General features: G+C 35.3%; 1 protein-coding gene across 2 annotated transcripts in view; it reads right to left on the reverse strand.

Moving 5' to 3' along the window:
- Positions 1–1,061: 1,061 nt before the first annotated feature.
- The window catches only part of LOC136866424 (vitellogenin-4), a 252,654-nt gene continuing 229,049 nt past the window's right edge, over positions 1,062–24,666 (reverse strand). For both annotated transcript variants that reach the window (XM_068226732.1, XM_068226731.1), the window contains exons 22-23: positions 13,142–13,281; positions 1,062–1,844 (exon numbers count right to left, since the gene is read on the reverse strand). In XM_068226732.1, coding sequence (XP_068082833.1) covers positions 1,655–1,844; positions 13,142–13,281 — 330 coding nt within the window. In that variant the 3' untranslated portion in view covers positions 1,062–1,654. The remainder of the gene's footprint in view (positions 1,845–13,141; positions 13,282–24,666) is intronic.

The following is a 24,666-nucleotide window of genomic DNA, read 5'->3' on the forward strand; positions in this document are numbered from 1 at the left end:
TTTTGTTGATCAGTTTTATGAGTTTTCGACATTGAAGGCCTTCACATTTAATTTTCTTCCAACTCTGTGATATTAGGACATCTAATGTAGAGAGAGTTCTTCCTTCTCTCAGGACTCCCTCTTGCCTTATTCTCTAAGGGACCCTTTTTTTATGTTTTTTCTCATTTTTGTAATCATATTCACAATTTTCCTTGTCAATACGGACCAATGACCAAGCAGTTTTACACCTTAAGACAATCATGACAAAAGCCATCGCCAGTTAACACGATTGAACAATATTTCCATGTTAGCAATGCTTGCCGATGATATGGACTAAGCAACAAAAGTCTAAATTCACGAATTCTGTTATCATAGTCGGTATTAAGACATACTGTATATAATCTGAAATTGTATTCTCCACAACTTTTCTTATGTAGTACTTTTCGATACAGCCAATGACGTAGGTATTTAAAAATTAATTTTAAGCCCCTTCCCTTAAAGTACCATTTCATGCAGAATATATAAAATTATTTATAGCATAGACTGTAGCGCCTTATTCCCCAACTTAACATACTGCTTTTCATTAAATTCTCTTTGCCTATTTTCTCATGGCTCGGTGCTGATATGGACTCGGCAACAAAAATCAAAATTCATGAATTTCACAGTTATAATAGCTGGTATGGTAAAAATGTATAAGGCATAAATGGTCGGAAATTTAATTCTAAATAACTTTAGTTATGTAGTATTTATCGATAGGACCACTAATAACATGGATATTTTGGAAAATTAAAAAAGTGTGAACACGACCAATACAAAAATACCGTTCTTTTTAAATTCTGAGCGATGTACAGACAAAACTCTTATTTTATATATATAAATTTAATTTTGTTTCATCTCTAATCAGGGGCTGATGACCTAGATGTTCTACCCCTTTAAACAACTAGCATCATTATCATCACTTGGTAAATTCTGTATTTATTTAATAATATATATACTCTCCTGGGGGCCTGGTTAGACCCATGCAAGCATTTAATGGGGAGGAATGAGCACGAGTAACTGAAGGTGTCTGAAGGCATTTCACATTTAATTTCTTATATTGTATGTTTATTTGTTTCTGTCAGGATAAAGTTCACGACTTTTGATTCCATTGATATTTGATAACAATGATGTGCTCACCCTGCCACCAACAGCAAGTTAATTTCCATTAATATACAGAAACATGAACCCTGTGATGTCAACAGGTTTAACCGATGAACAGGTTTGCTAAGCTTCATGAAGTTCTAATTGCTTGTGTCTTGCTGCTGAAAATTACTCTTTTTTGTCACTATCAAGATCAAAAAAATGATCAAAAATGCACTTTACAATGAAGTATACAAAATTAATATTAGGTCTATTATATACAATTTATGCAAGATAATGTTCTATTATTTTACAAATACAAACTTAGTTATTCCCATAAATGATTGACAGCTGTAGTGAAAACTGATGATATATCTCCTAATGTTTCAAATCTTACAACTCTGAGAAATTTCTGGTTAGAATTCCTCATATAGTCCAATTCACTTTTAAAGTTTCTTCATGCATACATGAATGTTCAAGATTGAGTGTTGACTGCCAAATAGTATGAGATTCACTAAATGTTCTTCTCTTTCATCACAAACTCGGTGGATGAACATCAACATGGTAGACTCAGTGGATAGCTAACATCATTGTTACCATCACCATTGAAATCTGCACACATTCCACATAATTGTCCTTTGTGCCACATAGGTGCTACCAGTATGAGGACATGACCATTATGCTGTACCCAGATCCCTGATACATCGGTTGTTATTCTCACTTGGCCATCCTCCACTTGACGCACTCTGCAATTAAAAAAAGAAAATTAGCAAAGCTAATTCTAATGACATGAAAAATTAAATAGGTCTTGGTGAGAACATAGCTATTTAGACCACTCAGATTAGTACTTTAAAGATTCTAGGGATGATTAATGATAAAAAGAATGGCATTTTTAACATGCTATCATTGCGCCTCGAAATACGATTATGTGATAATGTTTGACTTGCAGCATATGTACCATTAAGAACGAAAATTTGTTGATATAGTTCATGCAATATGGAACCTTAGATGACAGAACCTTTCTGGTTAGAGTTTTAAGCTGAAATGTTATCACGTAGCGGTTTTTCTCGGTCCAACAATGATATACTGTATACACCAGGTGATTCAACTCATCCCACTGATTGAGAAGTTTGCAGTACTGACTTTCTACCCAGTAGAGGCCTGCAAAAACTGGTTTACCTGCAGTTCGACTTCAACCAGTTGAAAGGAGAACAATAAAACTTTGATTTCCACCTATTCAATACATTAAAAGCAATTATAAATTAGGATCTCATCCTTATTTTATTGCTTAATTGTTAAAGCATAAGATATGTTTCATTCATATTTTGAACATCTTCAGCTATAAATATTCTTACAAGGTTAAATTGGTAACATTGTTCACTTATGGTTTGCCGTTAACAAACTTATCCATAATAAACTTTTAAAAACCTCTTAAATATATAACGTTTGTATATTACGTTGTCTTATTGAAAATAATATGACTATTTGTTAAGTTTGAAACTTTAAAACCTTATTCTAATATTTAAAATACAATACCATTAGTTAGTATCTATATAAATACATTTACTAATCTGTTAAATTGCTGAATGACTTAAAATTATTTGTTGTATACACATTAAAACATTTTGTTACAACTAGCGTAAACTTTTTCACATGTTGTACCATATGGAAATGAAATCTTAATACACTCTCAAAACAGCTGAGTTTAGGTGTGAATATTATTCTTTTCGTCCATAAAATGACAAAACTGATGCGCACTGTTGATTATAGGTTATGAATTTTGTCCTGCTTTAAATATTTTACGTCAAATTTTTCGAATTCACAAATTGCTTGTAGTCTTCACCAGTGTAGGGCAGTCCTACCGACGCAAGCAGGGACTCATTCAAATTATGACAGTCAAGCTTTGGTGGTATGCAAGTGGTAATTTCATCCAAATTTACGTAAGCCTGTTGACATGTCTGTAACAGGATTTTTTTTTTGTAAGAATATGTTAAATGGTTTAAAAGTTGAAGAATCTAATGTTGAAGGATCAGCACTTACCCCTTCTACTCCTGCCTGAATTTACGCTAGTGCACTCAGTTGTCTGACGACTGCTTGTGCTCCTCGTGTTGTATATGTGTCTCCATATCTGCGGGGCATTGGGAGGGAGGTAACAGAGGGCGGCGTTCTAGCGAATGGTGGGATTCCTGGAGGGGAACGTTCAGAAGTTGTGTGGGTGGGAGTTTGTGTATTTGTAGATTGACTATTATTATTATCCAGGATAAAATTGCTTGTCAATTTCATGCTATCGAGTTTGAATGTGTATATTAAGTTCGGTATTTGTTCTATTAATGGGTGTTTGATTTCTACTTCATCGTTGAAGTTTTTATCTCTATTGAAGAGTTTGTCTAGGTAGATATGTATGTTCTCCAGCTCATTCATTAATTTTCCTTTATTGACCTTTCTGATTATTTTAAAATCTTTTTCTATTGTAGTAAAATGGTGTCCTTTTCCTTTCTTTTTCCCACCCACACAACTTCTGAACATTTCTCTTCATGAATCACCCCATTCGCTAGAACGCTGCCCTCTGTCACCTCCTCTCCCCATACCCCACAGATATGGAGACACATATACAACACAAGAAGCGCAAACAGTCATCAAACAGCTGAGTGCACTAGCGTAAATTCAGGCAGGAGTAGAAGGGGTAAGTGCTGATCCTTTAACGCTAGTTTCTTCAACTTTTAAACCATTTAACATATTCTTACAAAAAAAATTCCTCTTACAGACATGTCAACAGACTTGCTTACGTAAATTTGGATGAAATTACCACTTAAATACCACCAAAGCTTGACTGTCACCATTTGACTGAGTCCCTGTTTACGTCAGTAGGATTGCCCTACAATGGTTAAGACTACAAGCAATTTGTGAATTCGAAAAATTTGACGTAAAATATTTAAAGTAGGTCAAAATTCATAACCTATAATCAACAGTGCGCATCAGTTTTGTCATTTTATGGACAAAAAGAATAATATTCACACCTAAACTCAGCTGTTTTGAGAGTGTATTAAGATTTCATTTCCATATGGTACAACATGTGAAAAAGTTTACGCTAGTTGTAACAAAATGTTTTAATGTGTATACAATAAATAATTTCAAGACATTCAGCAATTTAACAGACAATATGTATTTATACAGAGACTAACTAATGGCATTGTATTTTAAATATTAGAATAAGATTTTAAAGTTTCAAACTTAACAAGTAATCATATTATTTTCAATAAGACAACGTAATATATAAACGTTTCATATTTAAGAGGTTTTTTAAAGTTTATTATGGATAAGTTTGACAAGTCAGAAATCTTCTCTGCGACTGCAAAATACCACAGAAAGCGAAAACAATAATGTACCACACTTACTTCATACCAATCCTCACGTATGGTTTAGAGACATGTACCCTACTAAACAAAGACTTCAGTAGAATCCAAGCAACTGAAATGAGATTCATTAGAACCATGAACCAAACAACCACAAAGGACAAGATCAGAAATGAAGTGAATAGGAAAGTAGCTGGTATTGAGGTTCATATTGTCAGTGTCATAAAGAAACGCAGACTTAAGTGGTATGGGCACATAATGAGAATGAACGGGGAAAGATCTGCCAGAAAATATTTCGACCTTAATCTCGTAGGAAGAAGACGACAGGGAAGACCAAGAAAACATTGGATAGAGACTGTAAGATCAGATGTGTAGGAGAGAGGATACAAATGGGAGGATGTACTGGATCACAAGATGTATGAAGACAGAAAGAGATGGCGAGCACTTGTATACCACACACGGGAAACTGGAGTTGGGAAATGATGATGATTATGGATAAGTTTGTTAATGGCAAACCATAAGTGTAAGTTCTAAAACAATGTTACCAATTTTGTAAGAATATTTATAGCTGAAGATGTTCAAAATATGAACGAAACATATCTTATGTTTTAACAACTAAGCAATAAAATAAGGATGAGATTCTAATTTTATAATTGCTTTTAATTTATTGCATAGGTGGAAGTCAAAGTTTTCATTGTTCTCCTTTTAACAGACTTTCAATACGGAAGAAATGAGGATAGCCTCTTGTAATTCAACCAGTTAGCAAGTGGCCATCTTCAGCCAAATAAAAATTAAACAGATTATGTGATAACTAAAACATATGTATACCAGACAAAGACAGTGTTGCAGGAATAATTATAACATTAAAATACGTATAATAACAATAATTATGGTTATAATCTTCTTGTCATAATATGATGTATTTAAGTTGACTTAGGACCTCAGGCAAAGAAGTAAATCTGGAAATGATAGCCAGAATTAGGAATGAATAAACATACAGAAAAGAAATTAAAAAGGAGAAATATTATTTATGGGACTCACCTCTAATATCTGATGTAGAAGAAGCTGACTTGCTGGAGGAAGCAGGCAGGCCATGTAAACAAAGGAGTGGGTAGGGAGCAACCACTGACTTCTTGTAGGAAGCAGGCAATGTAAACAAAGGACTGGCCAAGGAAAGGAGGGGAGGAGGTAGAGAAGGAAGGAGGAGAGAAGGGATGTCTAAGGTGGGGCTGAAGGATGCAGAAAGCAAGATTGCTGCTTAAAGGGGAATTTAAAGAGATTATAAAAGGAAGAATTCTTTTTATCTGAGACATGAGAGAGCACATGTGTGATATTAACCATAAGTTCACTAATATCAACCAAGACACGAAAATTCTTGAAGTTATATAAAAAGGTCCCCTGCTCAATATTACAGAAAATTGCTTTATCCATCTGGAACAGTTTTTCAATCCTAACTTCAACCTAAATGAAATTTCAGAGAAATCAAACATTTTTTAATTCCTATCTTTAGTAATCATGGACTCTCTTCCACTCCCCTTCCCCTCCCCTCTTCTCCCTATCTACTCCTATGTTTACATGGCCTACCTGCTTCCTCCAGCAAGTCAGCTTCTTCTACATCAGACATTAGAGGCGGGTCTCATAAATAATTTTTCTTCTTTTTAATTTTTCTGTATGTTTATTCATTCCTAATTCTGACTATCATTTCGAGATTTACTTCTTTGCCTTAGGTCCTTAGTCAACTTAAATACATCAAATTATGACAAGAAGATCATAACCATAATTTTTGTTATTATTATTTTAATGTTATAGTTATTCCTGCAACATTGTCTTTGTCTGGTATACATATGTTTTAGTTATCACATAATCTGTTTAATTTTTATTTGGCTGAAGATGGCCACTAAGTGGCTGAAACTATTCCCAAGACTGACGTAATATCATTTACTTGATATATTGTATTGAAAAGGTGGACCCTCTTGTAATTTCTTTCTTGCTAATAAGTTTTAAACTGAAAGTTTTCAAAATTTTACATATTGGAGAGTCCACTGTCAGCTGAGCCTGTAAAATATACCCTCAGTTCGAACATCAAACGGTTTTGGGGGAATGATAATTTATTTTCTGGTCTAACACTCATTCGAACCCTATACAGAAGAATTTGAATGTTTTAAATCCTATATTATTTAACATCTAGGATGTAAAACGACCAACCTATGAAATTTTGATTTTGTACGTCGAACAGTAATGGAGGAATGAATACTTGTTAAAGGGGGAGAAGGTTTTTTAATATTTATTAACATCTAGGATACAGAAGACCACCCTTCACAAAAATATTAAATTCGTGCCTGAAACTGTTTCGGAGGAATGGATATTGTGATTTTGAGAGTCAACCACCATCTAAACCCCATTATGGGAGAAATATTTTGAAATATACAATATGTTACACCTAGGACATAAAAGAAGACCTTCTTGTAAAATTACAACTTTGTACGTCAAACAGTTTTGGGGGGATGAATAATTTAGTTTGTGGAGCTAATCTCATTTAACACTTTATGGGTGGAATGTTATAAAATATTTCCTATTTCACGCCTAGGATTTAAAATATATACCGCTATTTGGAATTATGTCTTCGTATGTTAAACCGTTTAGAGGAAAGAATGAATGTACCGTATTTACTCACATATTAGACCACTTTTTTCCCACTTTTACAGCCAAAAAAAGTAATATGCAATAACCTCAAATTTTGTGCACTGAACACATGACTTCTAAGCTATAAAGAGCTATAAATTGTACATGTAAACATTCTACACTGTTCTTTAACAAACCTATGAATGTATTTGAGTTATACTGGCTATTTTCATTGGAAGGCATTATTTCTAAATGTAAAAGGTCAATAAATGGTGACCACGACTTTTAGGCCTACATATAAAGTAAATATAATCCGTTTTAGTTACTCATATCACTTCATTTGTTTAATTTCATTAATTTCTCTGATGAGGTCGACCTTAGGAAGGGCATACAGTCGTAAAAACTCACTATGAATATTCGTCTCACTTCATACTCGATGGGCAGTCATTTGTCTCTGTCAGTTAAGCAGTAGGCCTACCACCCGGTAAACCTGATCACTGCTTTAATTTTAATTGTCTTGCACCGCTAACTTTCCTTCTACCAGTGTGTCGTCATTCCAAGTGACGTCATCTTCACTGCCATCTCATCAGCCATGCACTGCAATCGAGACTCAATTCAAGATCCCGTCTTTCTGAACCTTTTAAAAATAGTTTTGTTCCTTACTATAGTCCAAACTGTGTGAAGCTGTTCCCAAGTGGTTTCTGGAGATGGTCTCTGATATTCCCAGCTGGTATATATGTAGCAGAAGCCACTCCTTCTGAATAAAGTCGTGTTGTTGAAAGCGTGCCAAACCACCAGCTGATAACTAGCAAATGTTACGAGTTGTATTTCCGAATGTAATACATAGAGACTGGAAGCAATCTTTTGATAACTGCGGCTGTCGAAAGCCGGACCCTTAGTTTTAAGTATATTTCATGCTTGTCCTCTACATTTATCTCATCAGAATTTACCTAAAGAGCTGTAAATGAGATAAGAGAGACCATATTGTTTAGGTCAGGTATGCTATTGCCTGAATAGTGCCAAAAGTTTCACAACGGAAAGAATAAAAATATATAACAGGAAAGTTTGTCGCATTTATGGATATCTACAGGTATAGCAGTAATGCGTTTTATTATCATAATGTTTAATTTTGTACGTTCGTTGTCTCCCATTTTTCTTATTAGCACATATCCCTAGTATGTTTTGTTTGCCGTCTCCAAAAATCGTTGAAAGCGGGGACATAAAAATCAATATTATTGTTATTTGTTAGCTACATTGGCGAGTAAAACAATTGTGATTGGATTGTTTTTATCACGTTTTAAACCGAGTTCTCTCCCAAAAATCCCTATATTGGCCCGAGTTACAAGATATTAAACAATCACTTTTTTAATGATCTTGACTGCCTATATTAATAGGTCTAGCAACAACCGTGAATATTTCTTAACTAAAGTAAACTTGTTTCCTCATCCTGAGGTGGTGCAGTTCTTTCTTAGACAGGCCCGCAGTGGAAGGGAGTTGCATGTATCATTTTTACAGCAAAACAACCTTCCTCCCATTCGTAAATCTCTGGCAATACGGTGCCAGGAATTGAACTCAGGCTCCTAGAATGGCAGCTAATTGTGCTAACCATTATGCTGGTTGACATCTCACATATGCAGTTATCAGACTGTGCCTCTTAAATAGGCTTCTGATGGGTTCACCTGCATACACCCCAGCATCAGTGGGTAGGGTCTGACACATCCCACTCTGAAGATTCTAGTGTCAGACCTAAGACGAAACGCTGGTTAATAGAGCAAACGCCTGAAAAGTCATAAATCTAATTTTTTATCTGATTTTTTATATGCTCTATTGGTGGAAAAATATCTAATTCCCTCCATGGGAACTTAGAATTTCCATTGACATTCTTAACTACAAAACACAGACATATATACATGACTGATGTTTGCTTGCAATGCGTGGGTCGGACATGAAACTATTCACCTATTTGTGCGACTTCATCAGAGCTGCAGTAGGCCTATGGTACAGAGGCGGACATTTCTTGACTACGAAACACAGATGTACTGCATGACTTCGACGCGTTTTCATTGCGTGGGTCGTACGGATGAAACTATTCACAAATTTGTGTGATGTCATCAGAGTTGCAGAAGGCCTGTAACCACTTCAAAGCAGAATTGTTGTTCTTCTCTGACTAATTATGTTGGGCGATCTTGTATGAGAGATTTATTTTATAAATTTTCTTTGTCTCAAAAAGCCAAGGGGAGTCTAATACACGAGTAAATACGGTATTTGTTTTTGGATCTTAATCCCCATTTAACTCTGAGCAGTTAAATTTTTTTCACACCTGTTATTTAACACCTAGGATATCATTTGAAATTTTAACTTCATAATTCAAACGGTTTCATATAAATGCATATTTTTGTCATCATTCCTCAACCCCCAGTCAAAACTCCCTTAGGGCTGTATTGTTTTAAGTCTGTTTCTTATCTGTATCCTTATAAAAAGAATTCAACTTGTTTTACATCCCCCTTAAGTTGATTCCACACCCCCTCCCCTGCCGCAAAGTACGTGTGTCTTTATTTTTACAGAAGATTCCAAATACCAATTTTCTCATCCGTAAATTCTTTGTTTTCGAGATATAAGTATCCTCAAGTAAAGGATTCAATTCATTTACCCCCGCCCCCCAATTGGATTTTCCAAAACAAAAGAATACATGTTTTGAGATATAAGTATCCTCACAAAAAAGAATTCAACCCCCTTTTCAGTCCTTTTTTATAACCCCCACCTCTTAAGTGTTTTTTCCAAAACAAAAAACATGTTACTTTATTTTTAAAAGATTAAAATACCACATTTCACGTCTGTAATATGTTACATTTTTGAGATATACTGTAGTTATGCTGTAGTTAAAAATTCACCCCCTTTAACACTTCCCCTTAAGTGGATTTTCAGAAAACAAATTATCTCGTGTTCCGTTACTTTTATAGGAGGGTCCGAATACCAATTTTCACGCCTGTAACGTAGCTGTATTTAATATATAAGTATCCTCATAAAGGGAATTCAAACCGAGCTCGATATCTGCAGTCGCTTCAGTGTGGCCAGTATCCAGTATTCATGAGATAGCTAGTTCGAACCCTACTGTCGGCAGCCCTGAAGATGGTTTTCTGTGATTTCCCATTTTCACACCAGGCAAAGGCTGGGGCTGTTCCTTATTTAAGGCCACGGCCACTTCCTTCCCACTCCTCGCCCCTTCCTGTCCCATCGTTGCCATAAGATCTGTGCCGGTGCGGCGTAAAGCAACTTGTAAAAAAAAAAAAAGAAGAAGAAGAATTCAACATGTTCTTTACTTCTTTTCAAAACTACGTGTTTCTTTATTTTTAAAGGAAATTCCAAATACAAATGTTCATGTCTCTAACATCTTCAGTTTCTGACATATAAGTAACCTCATAAAAAGAATTCAACCCCTTTTGCAGTCCTTTTTACAATCCCCTTAAGTGAATTTTCCATAAACAAAAAAATACTGTTTCTTTACTTTTAAAGGAGATTCCAAATATCAATTTTCACATCTGTATTTTCTTCAGCTTTGGGGATACCAGTATCCTAATAAAAATAATTCAATCCCCCTTTTCAGTCATTTTTACTCCCCCCCAATTGTATTTTTTTTCCTTTTTGACAACAAAAAAAATGCGTGTTGCTTTTTTTTTTTTTTTTTTTTAATACCAATTTTCTCGTCTGTAAGGTATGCTGAAATTATGCTCATTTTAAAAATTCACCCACTTTAACACTTCCCCTTCAGTGGAATTTCAGAAAACAAATTATGTGTGTTTCTTTACTTTTACAGGAGATTCCAAATACCAGTTTTCATGTCTGTAACATGTAATGTTTTTGAGATATGGTATTATAGATATACTCATTTTAAAAATTCTCCTCCTTTTTCACTTCTGTTTAACCCTTCAAGAACTTACGTATTTCTTTATTTTTAAAGGAGATTCCATACCAATTTTCATGACTCTAACCTTCAGTTTTTGAGATGTAAGTATCCTTATATCTCCCCTTTTTTTTCATTTCTTCACCCCCTCCCCTGAGAAGATTTTACAAAAACTAAAGAAATGTGTTTCTTCCTTATTTTTAAAGATAATTCCAAATAACAATTTTCACGTCTTTAAACTGTTAAGTTTTTGAGGTATAGATACACTCATTTTAAAAATTCACCCCCCCCCCCCTTAGGGCAGAATATCCAAAAATCCTCCCTTAGTGAGCACCTACATTATAATATGAATGTATCCTCAAAATTTCATTTCTTTATGCCCAACATTTCCACGTAAATTTCAATCAGAGATTTCCAATTTGCTTGTAAAAACATGGTGTTCTGTACTTTAATTGAGAACTAAACTCATTAATTTAAGAATATTCTTGGAAGGCACTAACTCATCTATCATGTTGTTTTGTTGTTGGGTAGTGAACCAATTCATTATTTAGTTTCATTTAAATCAATACAGTCAAACAGATATTTATTTGGGAGAGACAAAATAGGTGACCTCATGAGCCTGTATTTTATATGATGAAAGTTAGGAAAGTTTGCTAAATCAGTATAATTTTTGTCAGAGAGGTTTCGGCCTTTATTGCAAGGACTCTGTAGTTACAAATGTCTTTGCATGGATAAGCATTATGATCCATACATTTAAATTATAGTATTCTTCATAAGCACCTAATTTGACATTGAAGTGTGAGATTAAGTTGTATATAGATTAATAGGATAAACACAATGACAGAGCAGCGTGGGAAGAGGGAGAAATAGGAAGTCGAGACAAGGACAAACATAAAAACACAGGACAAGGACATTCTCCACATCTTCATACACTACTGTCTTCAAATTAACAAGTTCTTTCCTCATCAATTGCTGTTCTACACCAATCTCCTCCCTGTCAATGGCAAGCTCATTTCTACTCTCCGACTTCTTTAGGCTTGGAGGTTTCAACACTATTTAAGGTGCCATCATGACAGATCTTCAAGACTTGATGTGGGAAGTATGGGATAAAAAGAAAGCTGGATCAACACAGGAAAAGGGAAGGCATAAAAGTTTATTAAAAATGAATACAGGTTGTGAAAGACTAGGAACATAGGACAAACATAAACATCCAGCTTTTTATCCTATAATTCCCACATCAAGGCTGATCTGTCAAGGTGGCCCCTCAGTGAGTGTTAAAGTCTGCCCTCGCTATGAAGATGGGAAAAAACATATCAGATGTAAGGCTTTTCAGGCATTTGCTCTATTAACCAGCATTTTGTCTTAGGTCTGACACTAGACTCTTCAGAGTGGGATGTGTCAGACTCTACCCACTGACGCTGGGTGTATGCAGGTGAACTTATCAGAAGCCTATATAAGAGGCACAGTCTGATAACTGCATACGGGAGATGAATCTCCACAATGGAATTATTGCCCGCCTAGCAATTCCAAATGAAAAATTCTGAAATGCCTGAAAAGCCTTACATCTGATATGTTTTTGACATGCTCTATTGGTGAAAAATATATAATTCCCTCTATGGGAATTTAGAATTTTCCAGTCGGAATTGCTAGGCGGGCAATAATTCCATTGTGGGATTCATCTCCCGTATGCAGTTATCAGACTGTGCCTCTTATATAGGCTTCTGATAAGTTCACCTGCATACACCCAGCGTCAGTGGGTAGAGTCTGACACATCCCACTCTGAAGAGTCTAGTGTCAGACCTAAGATGAAATGCTGGTTAATAGAGCAAACGCCTGAAAAGCCTTACATCTGATATGTTTTTTACATGCTCTATCAGTGAAAAATATCTCATTCCCTCTATGGAAATTTAGAATTTTCCATATGAAGATGGGAAGCAGAAATAAGCTTGTCAAGGGCCAAAAAGAGTAAGGGGTAGAAAAACAGGGATTGATGAGGAGATAACCTATTTGAAGATAGCAGTGTATGAAGATGTGGAAATTGTCCTCAATCTTCTGTGTTTTCATGTTCATGTTCATCCATGTCCTTCCCCCCCCCCCCCCCCCCCCCCCTCTCTCTCTTCGCCGTTCAAACAGAACTACAAATGACAACTAAATCCTATTTACTTACGTGTAAATGTAATGATACGAAGGATAGTAGTAATCCTTCCCACTGAGATCCAGCAGCTGACCACTTGCAGAAACTTGGAGTTTTCCTTGTTCTGTTGGAATTATTTCAATTTCATTTCCCCCTACGTAGACTTTCACTGCCTGTGGAAACAAAATCAGAAATGTGTTATGTATAGTTTCTACCCTATTTGAATAAACAGTATAAACATATGGTTTCGAACCGGGTTCATGCCATGGTCACACTGATCTATGGTGAGTATAGGAAAAATGCAGCACAAGCCTATAGGTTGTATGCAGGATATTCTGACAGAGAACACCTCTTGTGCTGCACATTTGTAAACCTCTAGAACAATGATTTGAAACAGGTAGTGTAACAACATGGCAAATGTGTCTGTAGCAAACCCATCACAGCAGAAGCAGGTGAAGTTGGTGTACTAGCTTATGTTGCCGTGAATCCACACATTAGTTCACGTTATATTGCTAGAGGCAGTGGAATGTGTCAAAGTAGTGTAAATACACATACTGCATCAACACAAATATCACCAATATTATGTGTTGCTCCACAAGGAATTACATGGAAATGACTATCATAATCAAGTGAATTTCTGTGAATAGTCATTAACAGAGAATTCACTGCAGTTAGACATGTTTACCAATGAAGCGGGTTTCATAAAGCATGGGTCAGTGAATTTATGAAACATGCATTACTGGTCTGTGGATAATCCTATTTGCTTCAACAGGTGAAATGACAGCATCCTAGGAGTGTCAACTTATGGTGCAGAGTAATTGACAACCAGCTCATTCGAGCTCACTTCATTGAAGGCACCCAAACAACTGCAAGATCATCTGCCAATTTTGTTAGAAAATGCCCCGCTGGAAACTCGGACAAGACTGTGGTATCAGCACGTCCAGCACATTCTGCAATTAGGCATACTCTTCATAGAATTGGTGGATCTTACCCCTGTCGACTTTTTTTAGAAGGTTAATACTCCAGTGGTCATGCAGATTACAATAGTGATCCAGCCATTTACTGTTTGTCACTCCTCTCTATTGCTAAACTTGGTTGATTGCTGTTGGGTTATAAAGCAATATTCTTGTGGATCACCAGTGTGATCTGTGCGACCACTAGCGTGACTTATCTTGTCTTCATTTGTTATATTATCATAGTATCCAATCTCAATTCCTGTGCATGTATCTACTCTGTTTTATGTTGTTGTTGTTGTTGTTCTTATCATTATTATTATTATTATTATTATTATTATTATTATTATTATTTATTTATTTATTTTTTTATTTTATGAAATACTTCCTCTCATGCAGAGGCTGCCTTGCGACAAAGTATACTTTTACATTTATTTTTAGAAGATAAATAGATATACTGTACTTGATAAATGTTGAAGGTAACCTAATTGTAACAGTGATTTCTTAGAATTATCAGTGAGCCTCTTAAGGCTATGATGGCAATCTCCCGAAACGCTGTAACTGGCAGAGACATCTGTTTCCAGAAATTAGCGGCAAAAGCGGGAATCGTTCCCCTTGCTCCAATCATCAGACCTACTATGTCGTTTCCTCTATCTGGTATTTATCCCTGTAGTAAGGAATTGTTGGTAAGTAAATATTCCTTTTCTCTAGGTTAACATCTGAGGGCTGCGACTTATGGCTTTCAAAGTGAATTGTGGGGTCGATGATGTAACCTCTCTTCTTATTCTTGAAAGCAATGATGTCAATCCTTCTGTGGCTTCCGTTGTCTGCTAAGCCATGAACCTCTTCAAATACTTGGAAACCATGGTCTTTTAGCGTTGCCACAATTAACGAGTGAATGTTATGATGACGCGTATTCCTTAAAAGTTCACCATGAGGACAAGATCCCAGAACATGCGCAAGAGTTTCAATCTCCTTGAGGCAGCGCCTACAAAGGGAATCGTTCTGAGATCTTCCTGGTACCGATCTAACTGCTGACACGCTGGAATTAGTGAAGGTGTTAGGTCGAGCATTGGACATTGAAGTGAACAACGAAATGATCGACACCTGCCACAGATTAAAGAAACAACCCCACCAGTCTTCAGCGGGAATCATTGTGAAGTTTGTGTGGAGAACAGATAAAGAAAACTTTATTCGGAGACGTAAAGTGAAGAGGAATCTGAACACATCCCAGCTTGGCTTTCCAAGTAATGGAATAATGTACATAAACCAGAACTTAACTCCTTATCATAAGAAGATTCTTGGACATGCGCGCAGATTGAAGAATGAGAAGAACTACGCGTATTTGTGGGTTGATCCTTCAGGCAACATAAAGCTTCGCAAGCGGGAAGAGGACCAGTACGTGTATAATCTGAAAACACTTGAAGACGTCAGTAGGTTAAACTAAAATGACTTATCTCTCAAACTCATAATGGACTCTAATATAATTTCTATTTATTATCAGAATGTGAGAGGACTCAACACCAAACTAAATGAATTTTGCGTAAATAGTACCGATTCAGGACATGATGTATTGTTAATTTCCGAGACATGGTTAAGTAGTGACGTCAGCAATAGTGAACTCTTGGATAATAGGTATAATGTATATCGTAGAGATAGAATGGGTACCAAGAGGGGAGGAGGGGTACTTATTGCTGTCAATCAGGAGATTATGTCACAGCAACTAGATTTAAAATTTAAGGATATTGAGGCAGTATGTGTTAAAATAGTGTTGCACCATCATACATACTACATTGTATCTGTATACTTTCCACCTGCCAGTGATCTAGAAACATACTTAACATTTTATAATTTATTTGAAACTAATGAAAATCTTCAAAGCCAGGATATCATACTTGTAGGCGATTTCAACCTTCCATTAATAGTTAGTTCAGATTATAACATGTTAAATGGTGGAATCGGATACAAGTCCCTAGCTAATTTTATGTCTCTGTATCAATTGAAATCTCTCAATAATGTTTTGAATGTTAATGATAGAACTCTTGATCTCGTTTTAACTAATGTAAGTGGTGTTACTGTGAGTAGAGAGCAATATCCGTTAGTCCCAGAAGATCCACACCACCCTGCACTAACAATTCTTCTAGAACCAAGAGGTGAACGTGATCGAATAAAACAAACTCGTACTATAGCATATGATTTTCAGAAAGCAAATTTTCTTGGTATATATGACATGTTTCGAGAAACGGACTGATCTGAGTTGGAAAAAATTGAAGATGTAGATGAAGCAGTAGAACATTTTTACGTGAAAGTAAATTCTGTATTTGAAGCCACGGTCCCCAAAAGAGTATTTTTTGGAGAACTAAATACCCGGTTTGGTTTACTTCAGAAATAATCCATAATATTAAGTTGAAAGAATTGCATAGAAGACGACAAAAATTTTCTGATCATAGTAAACATATATATAAACAACTCAGGAAATGTGTTAAAACCTTAATCAACAAAGCGTACAATCGTTATATCTCTGAAATTCAAAACAACATCACGAAAGATACTAAATCATTCTGGAATTTTATTAAAAATACGCAAACTCAAAAAGATCCACCCTTACAGAGTATGAAACTTAATAATATAACGTTAGATAATAGTCAATGTATTTCCAATGGTTTTGTAACGTTCTTTAAATCTGTTTACTCTTCTACTCCACCTTCTTATGCTATTCCTGATACACCGTGATTACTGGTAAACGATTCCCTAGGAGTAGAATTTATAACCACAAGTGAATATAAAGCAGCTATTATGAAATTAAAGTCCAAAAAATCATGTGGCCCTGATGGGATACCTCCCTACATCCTAAAAGCATGTTCTGAAGTGTTACTCATTCCTCTTCTGAGACTGTATAATTTGATACTTAAGAAGCAGACATTTCCCAAAGCCTGGAAAATATCGAGAGTTTGTCCAATCTTTAAATCTGGGAACAATAAGATGATTGAGAATTATCGACCTGTCTGTATTTTATGCGCTCCATTCAAAATCCTAGAACAAATTTTATATTGTCGTATTTTCGCTCATGTAAAGAGGGCGATAAGTGAATATCAGCATGGCTTTATGCCTGGTAGATCAACAATAAGCAAAGTTGTTAATTTTGCGCAGTATTCTTTTAATGTTCTACATAGACAGGGAAATGTTGATGTAATTTACTTGGATTTTTTGAAAGCCTTTGACAAAATTGATCACGATATTTTATTGAAAAAGCTCTCTGAATTTGGAAAGACTTCGCCAATGCTATCACTGATTTCATCCTACCTTAGAGACAGGCAACAGTATGTAGCATATTGCAACTGTAATTCAGACATTTTTTTCTGTCTGTTCTGGTGTTCCACAGGGTTCAAACCTGGGTCCGTTGCTGTTTAACGTTTATGTTAACGATCTCCCATCTAAGGTTAAGTTTTCAAACTACCTTTTATATGCGGATGATGTAAAACTTTACAAAGAAATAAAATGTGATGGAGACATCAACAAACTACAAGGCGATTTAAATCAATTATACGAATGGAGTGTAGAAAATAATTTATATTTCAATATAAAGAAATGTTGCTTCATGAAAATTACACACGGAAAATTCCCTAAAGAACACGTGTACTCTATCAACAACGAATTACTGACGCAGGTTAATTCAATTGATATACAGGTAATAATAATAATAACGTAAACGTTTCCACCTTTTCAATACTACAATATATTCACAAAATTACAAATTATACGGTACTAGTTTCGACCCATCTAGGGGTCATCATCAGCCGTATTGGAGCAAAGATCATTTGTGGCAAAATCCTAAGACAATGTTATTTTAAAGAATAACAAGTGAAATGAGATGTTATGGTAATAGTTAATAATACAAGGAATATACATACTAAGAGGTTTTTAACAAAGAATAAAGTATAAATGGGGTGTTGTAAAAATTATAATCATGGAAATCAGTAAGTTCTTGTATTGAAATGAAATATGGCTTAGGAAGAGGGCTTAAGGTGGGGCTGAAGGGTGCGGGAGAAAGTGTAATTGTCTTGGAAAAGTACCTTTGATTTTTAAGTCGATGACTTAGTGCGTTTCTTCACCACTTGCTATTCATGAGTTCCATTCTTTGCTGCACGTTGCATGCGATGTAGGTATAACAGGGGATATTTCAGTTTACGGCGTTGGTACAACACAAAGGACAACATACTGGAGGTAAATGAGGCAATAATTTTTAATCAAAGGTACTTTTCCAAGACAATTACACTTTCTCCCGCACCCTTCAGCCCCACCTTAAGCCCTCTTCCTAAGCCATATTTCATTTCAATACAAGAACTTACTGATTTCCATGATTATAATTTTTACAACACCCCATTTATACTTTATTCTTTGTTAAAAACCTCTTAGTATGTATATTCCTTGTATTATTAACTATTACCATAACATCTCATTTCACTTGTTATTCTTTAAAATAACATTGTCTTAGGATTTCGCCACAAATGATCTTTGCTCCAATACGGCTGATGATGACCCCTAGATGGGTCGAAACTAGTACCGTATAATTTGTAATTTTGTGAATATATTGTAGTATTGAAAAGGTGGAAACGTTTACGTTATTATTATTATTACTTATATATTATTCTCAGTTCAATACGGACCAAAAACATGAAATTCATAACCATCAATAATTCAATTGAATCGTGCAGTCGAGTAAGGAACTAAGTCAAAATCGGCCATTTTCATTTTATTGCCTCATTTACCTCACATAACCAAGACCTATCATTTGGTAAAGGAAAGAAATAAGTCAGCCTTCTCCTTGTGGGAGAAACAGTGGATGGACATCAGGCATATTGTGAAGAAACGCACTAAGTCGATGACTTAGTGCGTTTCTTCACCACTTGCTATTCATGAGTTCCATTCTTTGCTGCACGTTGCATGCGATGTAGGTATAACAGGGGATATTTCAGTTTACGGCGTTGGTACAACACAAAGGACAACATACTGGAGGGAAACAGAAATCGTACGGTACATGGTGGGTTATAGTGTACAGTATTTCAGTTTGTATCTCGGTGGATGACAAAGTGATCTTTGTATTACATTTGAGAATATGACTCAGAAAAGGAAAGCACAGCCTGAGGGCCATAAACATAGTGTTCTGAAACACGCTAGACTCAGAGGACTAGCATATGTGAATAAACGTGGGAGAGTTGTGGAAGGCAAAGAAACCGGTTCTGACTGCAGGTAAGTAAGGAGCTTGAGAAGTATTACTAGGGTTTGTTTAGTAAATAATATTCTAATATGCAACCAAACTTTCTACTCTTGTTTTAGATAACAATACGTATGGTACAGATTTATACTTAGTATTAATAATATGTTATTCTTCTAGATGCAGGAAGAAGTGCTTTGGGATTATCAACGAAGAGGTTCGCATGTCCATTCTTTCCAAGTTTCTTCAACTTCCCAGTAAGGATGCACAAGATTTACACTTGCAGCGCCTCATCGAGAAGAATGAAATTAAGACCAAAAGACCAAGGAATGAAAATTCAAAGCAGCGAGCAGCAAGTTTCACTTACTTTGTTATGGATGGCAACAATAGAAAGAATGTATGTCGTTCAGCTTTTATGAGCATGCATGCCGTCACTCAGAAAAGAGTATTCCGTATCACAATGCTTCTTCTTCTTCATGGAGAAATTCCCACGGACAAGAGAGGAACCAATCCAAATACCAGAAATATACCGGAAGATATCACTAAACTGATATCCGATCATATTCAATCATTCCTTCTGAAACGGACTCATTATGGAGGGAAAGAAGTGCATTACTTAGATGCCCGCTTAACTGTTAAAGAAATGCACAACATGTTTGTCACAAAATACCCGGAGTGTTGAGTCAAGTACAGCTTCTACAGGACTTATTTTGTTGAGAATTATAACTACCGATTCGGACAACCACAGATCGATGTCTGCAGCAAATGTGAGGAGTTCACAGCTAAACTTAGGAGTCCACATATTTGTGAATCAGCAAAGCGTGCAGCTCAGGCTGAATATGATCTTCATAAAAGAAGAAGCAGGAAATTCTACAGATCTTTGAAAGAAGTTGCAACACTATGCAGAACAAATGACAAAGTGACAGGCCTTGCCTTTGACTTTATGCAAAATCTGCCCCTGCCACACATACCGGTGCAAGAAGTGTTTTACATGAGACAGTTGTGGGTGAATGTGTTTTGTATTCATGATCTTGCAACGGACAAGTGTGTTGTGTATATGTATCATGAAGGCCAAGGAAAGAAGGGTGCGAATGAAGTTGCTTCTTTCCTGAAAGATTATATAGACGAATTTGTGTCAGAAAATGTTGACCAGTTACACGTTTTCTCTGATGGTTCTCCAGGCCAAAATAAGAACCATACGGTCATAAGACTAATGCTAGGCCTGGCAGCTTCAAATCGATTTAAGGAGATTAGACAGTACTTTCCCGAGAGGGGTCATTCATTCCTACCATGCGACAGGGACTTTGGGGTATTTAAGAAAAACATTAAAAAAGTAGACAGAGTTTATACTATCGAAGAGTACATGGCAATTATTGTAAACAGCAAAGCAAATGTTACAGTTAAGTTAGTAGACTCAAGTGCAGTACTTAATTTTGACAAGTGGTGGGCTGAGTTTTTAAAAAAAGTGACTATCAGCTGAAACATCGACAAAGAATACTCCTCGTGCTGGAAAGATTGCATTTTCTCCTTCGTTTAAAGAATACAGATATAGGGCAGAGAAACCAGAAGTTCTTGTAGCACTTCCCTTCATAAACAGCATTGTGAAACATACGTTTCATCTTGGGAAAGGTAACTTTTGCACATTTTCCTTGCAACCAATGGCAGCATATCCAGAGGGTGGGGTTCCAATAAAAGCTGAGAAGATAAAGGACTTGCGTAAGCTGTTGAAATATGTTGCGAATGAGGATGCTTTGGCATTTTATTTGGACATTATTTCGCAGCCTATGCTGGGACTGTACCTTAATTAAGGCCACGGCCGCTTCCTTCCAACTCCTAGGCCTTTCCTATCCCATCGTCGCCATAAGACCTATCTGTGTCGGTGCGACGTAGAGCCCCTAGCAAAAAAAAAAAAAAATTCGCAGCCAATGAATTCCCCTTAGGTTAGTAGTTATTTGGCGCTTCAAGGTCATTTGTATTTGTTTTCCCTGATTTTTTCTGTTGGATAAACTGTAAACAGTGCTTATGTATTGCATTATGCTATGTTTAATATATAACAAATGTTGGTGTAGTCTGTATGAGAGATTTATTCCCAAACTCAAAAGTTTTTCCGGTATTATTGGAGAAAGGAACTAAGTCAAAAAAGTTCAAACAGTCATAAAATTTATAAATTTTTCTTGAACATTTTCCTGTTACCTCCGTTACATATCTATCACTGAACTAAATATTATATAAAATAATGGGAACTATTCATTGAAGCGTGTCGAAGAAAATCAGTTTTTTTGCTCTCCTGAAAAGTAGCAAAATCTGACTTAGTTCCTTACTCGACTGCACGATTCAATTAATGATCTAGGAGTACGCATCACAAACAATTTGTCGTTTAACCCACACATTTATGACACAATTAATGATGCCTACAAAAAACTGGGCTTCTTAATCCGACACACCAGAGACCTGAATAATATCCAAGCCCTCACACTTTTGTTCAACACACTTGTGAGGTCCAAACTTGAGTACGCGTCGGTAATTTGGTCTCCCATTTATAAATCTTATCAAAACCATGTGAAGAAAATTCAAAAACGTTTCTTACGTTATCTTTACTTTAAAAAATATAACAGGTTTGTTCCTAGCGGCATAATTCACTATAACGATCTCCTGAAAGAATTTAACTTCACTTCATTATTAAACAGACGTATAATAAATGATCAAAAATTCCTCCATAGAGTTATCAATAATGTGGTAGATAACAGTTACTTTCTACAACAATTCTCGTTCAATACCCGGAAAGGAAGTTTAAGACACAGACATCCCTTGTTTCTTCCGATTCTAAAACAGTATTTTATAGAAGCTCACCACTGTTCAGAATGTGCACTACTTATAACGTCACAGTCCATAAATTTCCTGATATTGATCTAGACTTTGCTGTTAGATACAATTATTATGTAAAATTATTGAAGAAGGCACACAGTTAAAGTAATGGTTGCACTATGCTGGGCACTTTGAGTTCAGTTCACTATTTCTGAAGATTTACCCTATAGGTGTATATATGTACCATACTATATTTATACTTATTTCTTGGTTAATTTCTGTTTCATTTTAGTGTTTTATTTTATTTAAATTTATATGATTTAAAGATAGATAAAGAAAATGTAGGGAAAACTGAAATATTTTTATATGTCAGTTGCTTTAATGGGTGTCAGTCTAAGATTGGAGTTATTTCTTTTGTAGATACTAATTCCTAATTTATTTTAAATTTCTGTAGTTCTACTTTTTAATTCATTTTTAGATATTAAGTATTTTAGGTCATATGTCCACTTCGAACCTGAAATAAAGTCTACTTTTTTATTAATTTTTAGATATTAAGTATATTCAAACTTGAAAAAGTATTAATGTGCTGTAAATTCCGTTTGCTACTCTACTTGATAATAATGTTGTATATTTTTATTTTTAGATATTAAGTTCTTTCTAACATTTGTTATTTTTAATAATTAATGCATAGTGACTAAGCCACCTGTAATTGAAGAAACATCTCTGTTAGTGGTATGAAATAAATAAATAAATTATATTAAATAATACTCACAAAATAAAGGTTGTAAATAAATTTAAATATTTTGGTGAAATTGTCATTTGGAATGCTAATGAAAAAGCACCCATAGATAATAGAACTAAAACTGAGATGAGCACAACAAATTACATGGCCGAGTTATAAAAAAAAGCAGTCTCTTTCATTTAATGCTAAATTTTGCCATTAGAACTCAGTCATCAAACCAGAAGCAACATATGCAAGTGAAACATTATTCAAACTAAATACCCAAGCAACAACAGACAAATTGCAGAAAGTGGATAGAAGAATTATCCGGACAATTATTAATACAAAACATCAGGTTGATGGCCAATGGAGATTTATACCCAATTCAGTAATTTACAAGGAAAGTGAATCAATTATTGATATAATGAAAAAAGTAGAGGATTGCATTTTTTGGACACACATGCCGTTTGCCAAATTTTAGACTCCTAAAACAATTTTTTATATCTTTTGGAATAGTAAAACAAAGAAAACACTTGGTTTAAAGAAATTCAAATGGATTTGGATGAATTAAAAATTACTACAGAGCAAATTGAAAATAGAGAAAAAAAAGAATCCAAACAACAACTATACAAAACTATCACTTAAAACATCAAAATGTAAGAAGTCTGCTATATCAGCAGAAGAACAGGCTTCAAGATTGTCTAGAATGAAGAAGTTTTTCAAATAGAAAAAATGATCAAGTGTTATAAAATGAACTTATATTTGTTGTACTTATTTTTTGAAGATTTTATTGTATAAGGTTGATTTTGGTGCTCCAATGTGGGCATAAACAGTGTAAATAAATAATTTACTTAAATATATAAAATGATATGAGTAAAGGAGTGGAATCGGAGGTAAGGCTTTTTGCGGATGATGTTATTCTCTATAGAGTGATAAATAAGTAACAAGATTGTGAGCAACTGCAACGTGACCTTGAAAATGTTGTGAGATGGACAGCAGGCAATGGTATGTTGATAAACGGGGTTAAAAGTCAGGTTGTGAGTTTCACAAATAGGAAAAGTCCTCTCAGTTTTAATTACTGCGTTGATGGGGTGAAAGTTCCTTTTGGGGATCATTGTAAGTATCTAGGTGTTAATATAAGGAAAGATCTTCATTGGGGTAATCACATAAATGGGATTGTAAATAAAGGGTACCGATCTCTGCACATGGTTATGAGGGTGTTTAGGGGTTGTAGTAAGGATGTAAAGGAGAGGGCATATAAGTCTCTGGTAAGACCCCAACTAGAGTATGGTTCCAGTGTATGGGACCCTCACCAGGATTACCTGATTCAAGAACTGGAAAAAATCCAAAGAAAAGCAGCTCGATTTGTTCTGAGTGATTTCCGACAAAAGAGTAGCGTTACAAAAATGTTGCAATGTTTGGGTTGGGAAGAATTTTGAGAAAGAAGAAGAGCTGCCTGACTAAGTGGTATGTTAGGCATAGATATCAAGGATAATTTAATAAAAAACCACCTATTCAATACTTTCCACGTTTAATGTGGTTATTATCTACATGATTTTATGTAGACTTATTTGGTCAGGTACATGTTTCACCCATTATTTTGGGCATCTTCAGCCTGTAAACAACCTTTAGGTCAAGGTTGTTTCACCCATTATTTTGGGCATCTTCAGCCTGTAAACAACCTTTAGGTCAAGGTTTGGGACCTTATTAACCAATATAAACATACCAATATATACACTATATACAACATATACATTATATACAAACATAAGTTAATACAGTTAAGTTTTTTGGTCCTAATCTATCTAATATGAAAAATGTCCAAAACTAAAATGGATCTTCTTTTCGGTAAAGAGGATTGCAT

This window comes from Anabrus simplex, chromosome 3 (genome assembly GCF_040414725.1).
Source record: "Anabrus simplex isolate iqAnaSimp1 chromosome 3, ASM4041472v1, whole genome shotgun sequence".
In the NCBI taxonomy this organism is placed as follows: domain Eukaryota; kingdom Metazoa; phylum Arthropoda; class Insecta; order Orthoptera; family Tettigoniidae; genus Anabrus; species Anabrus simplex.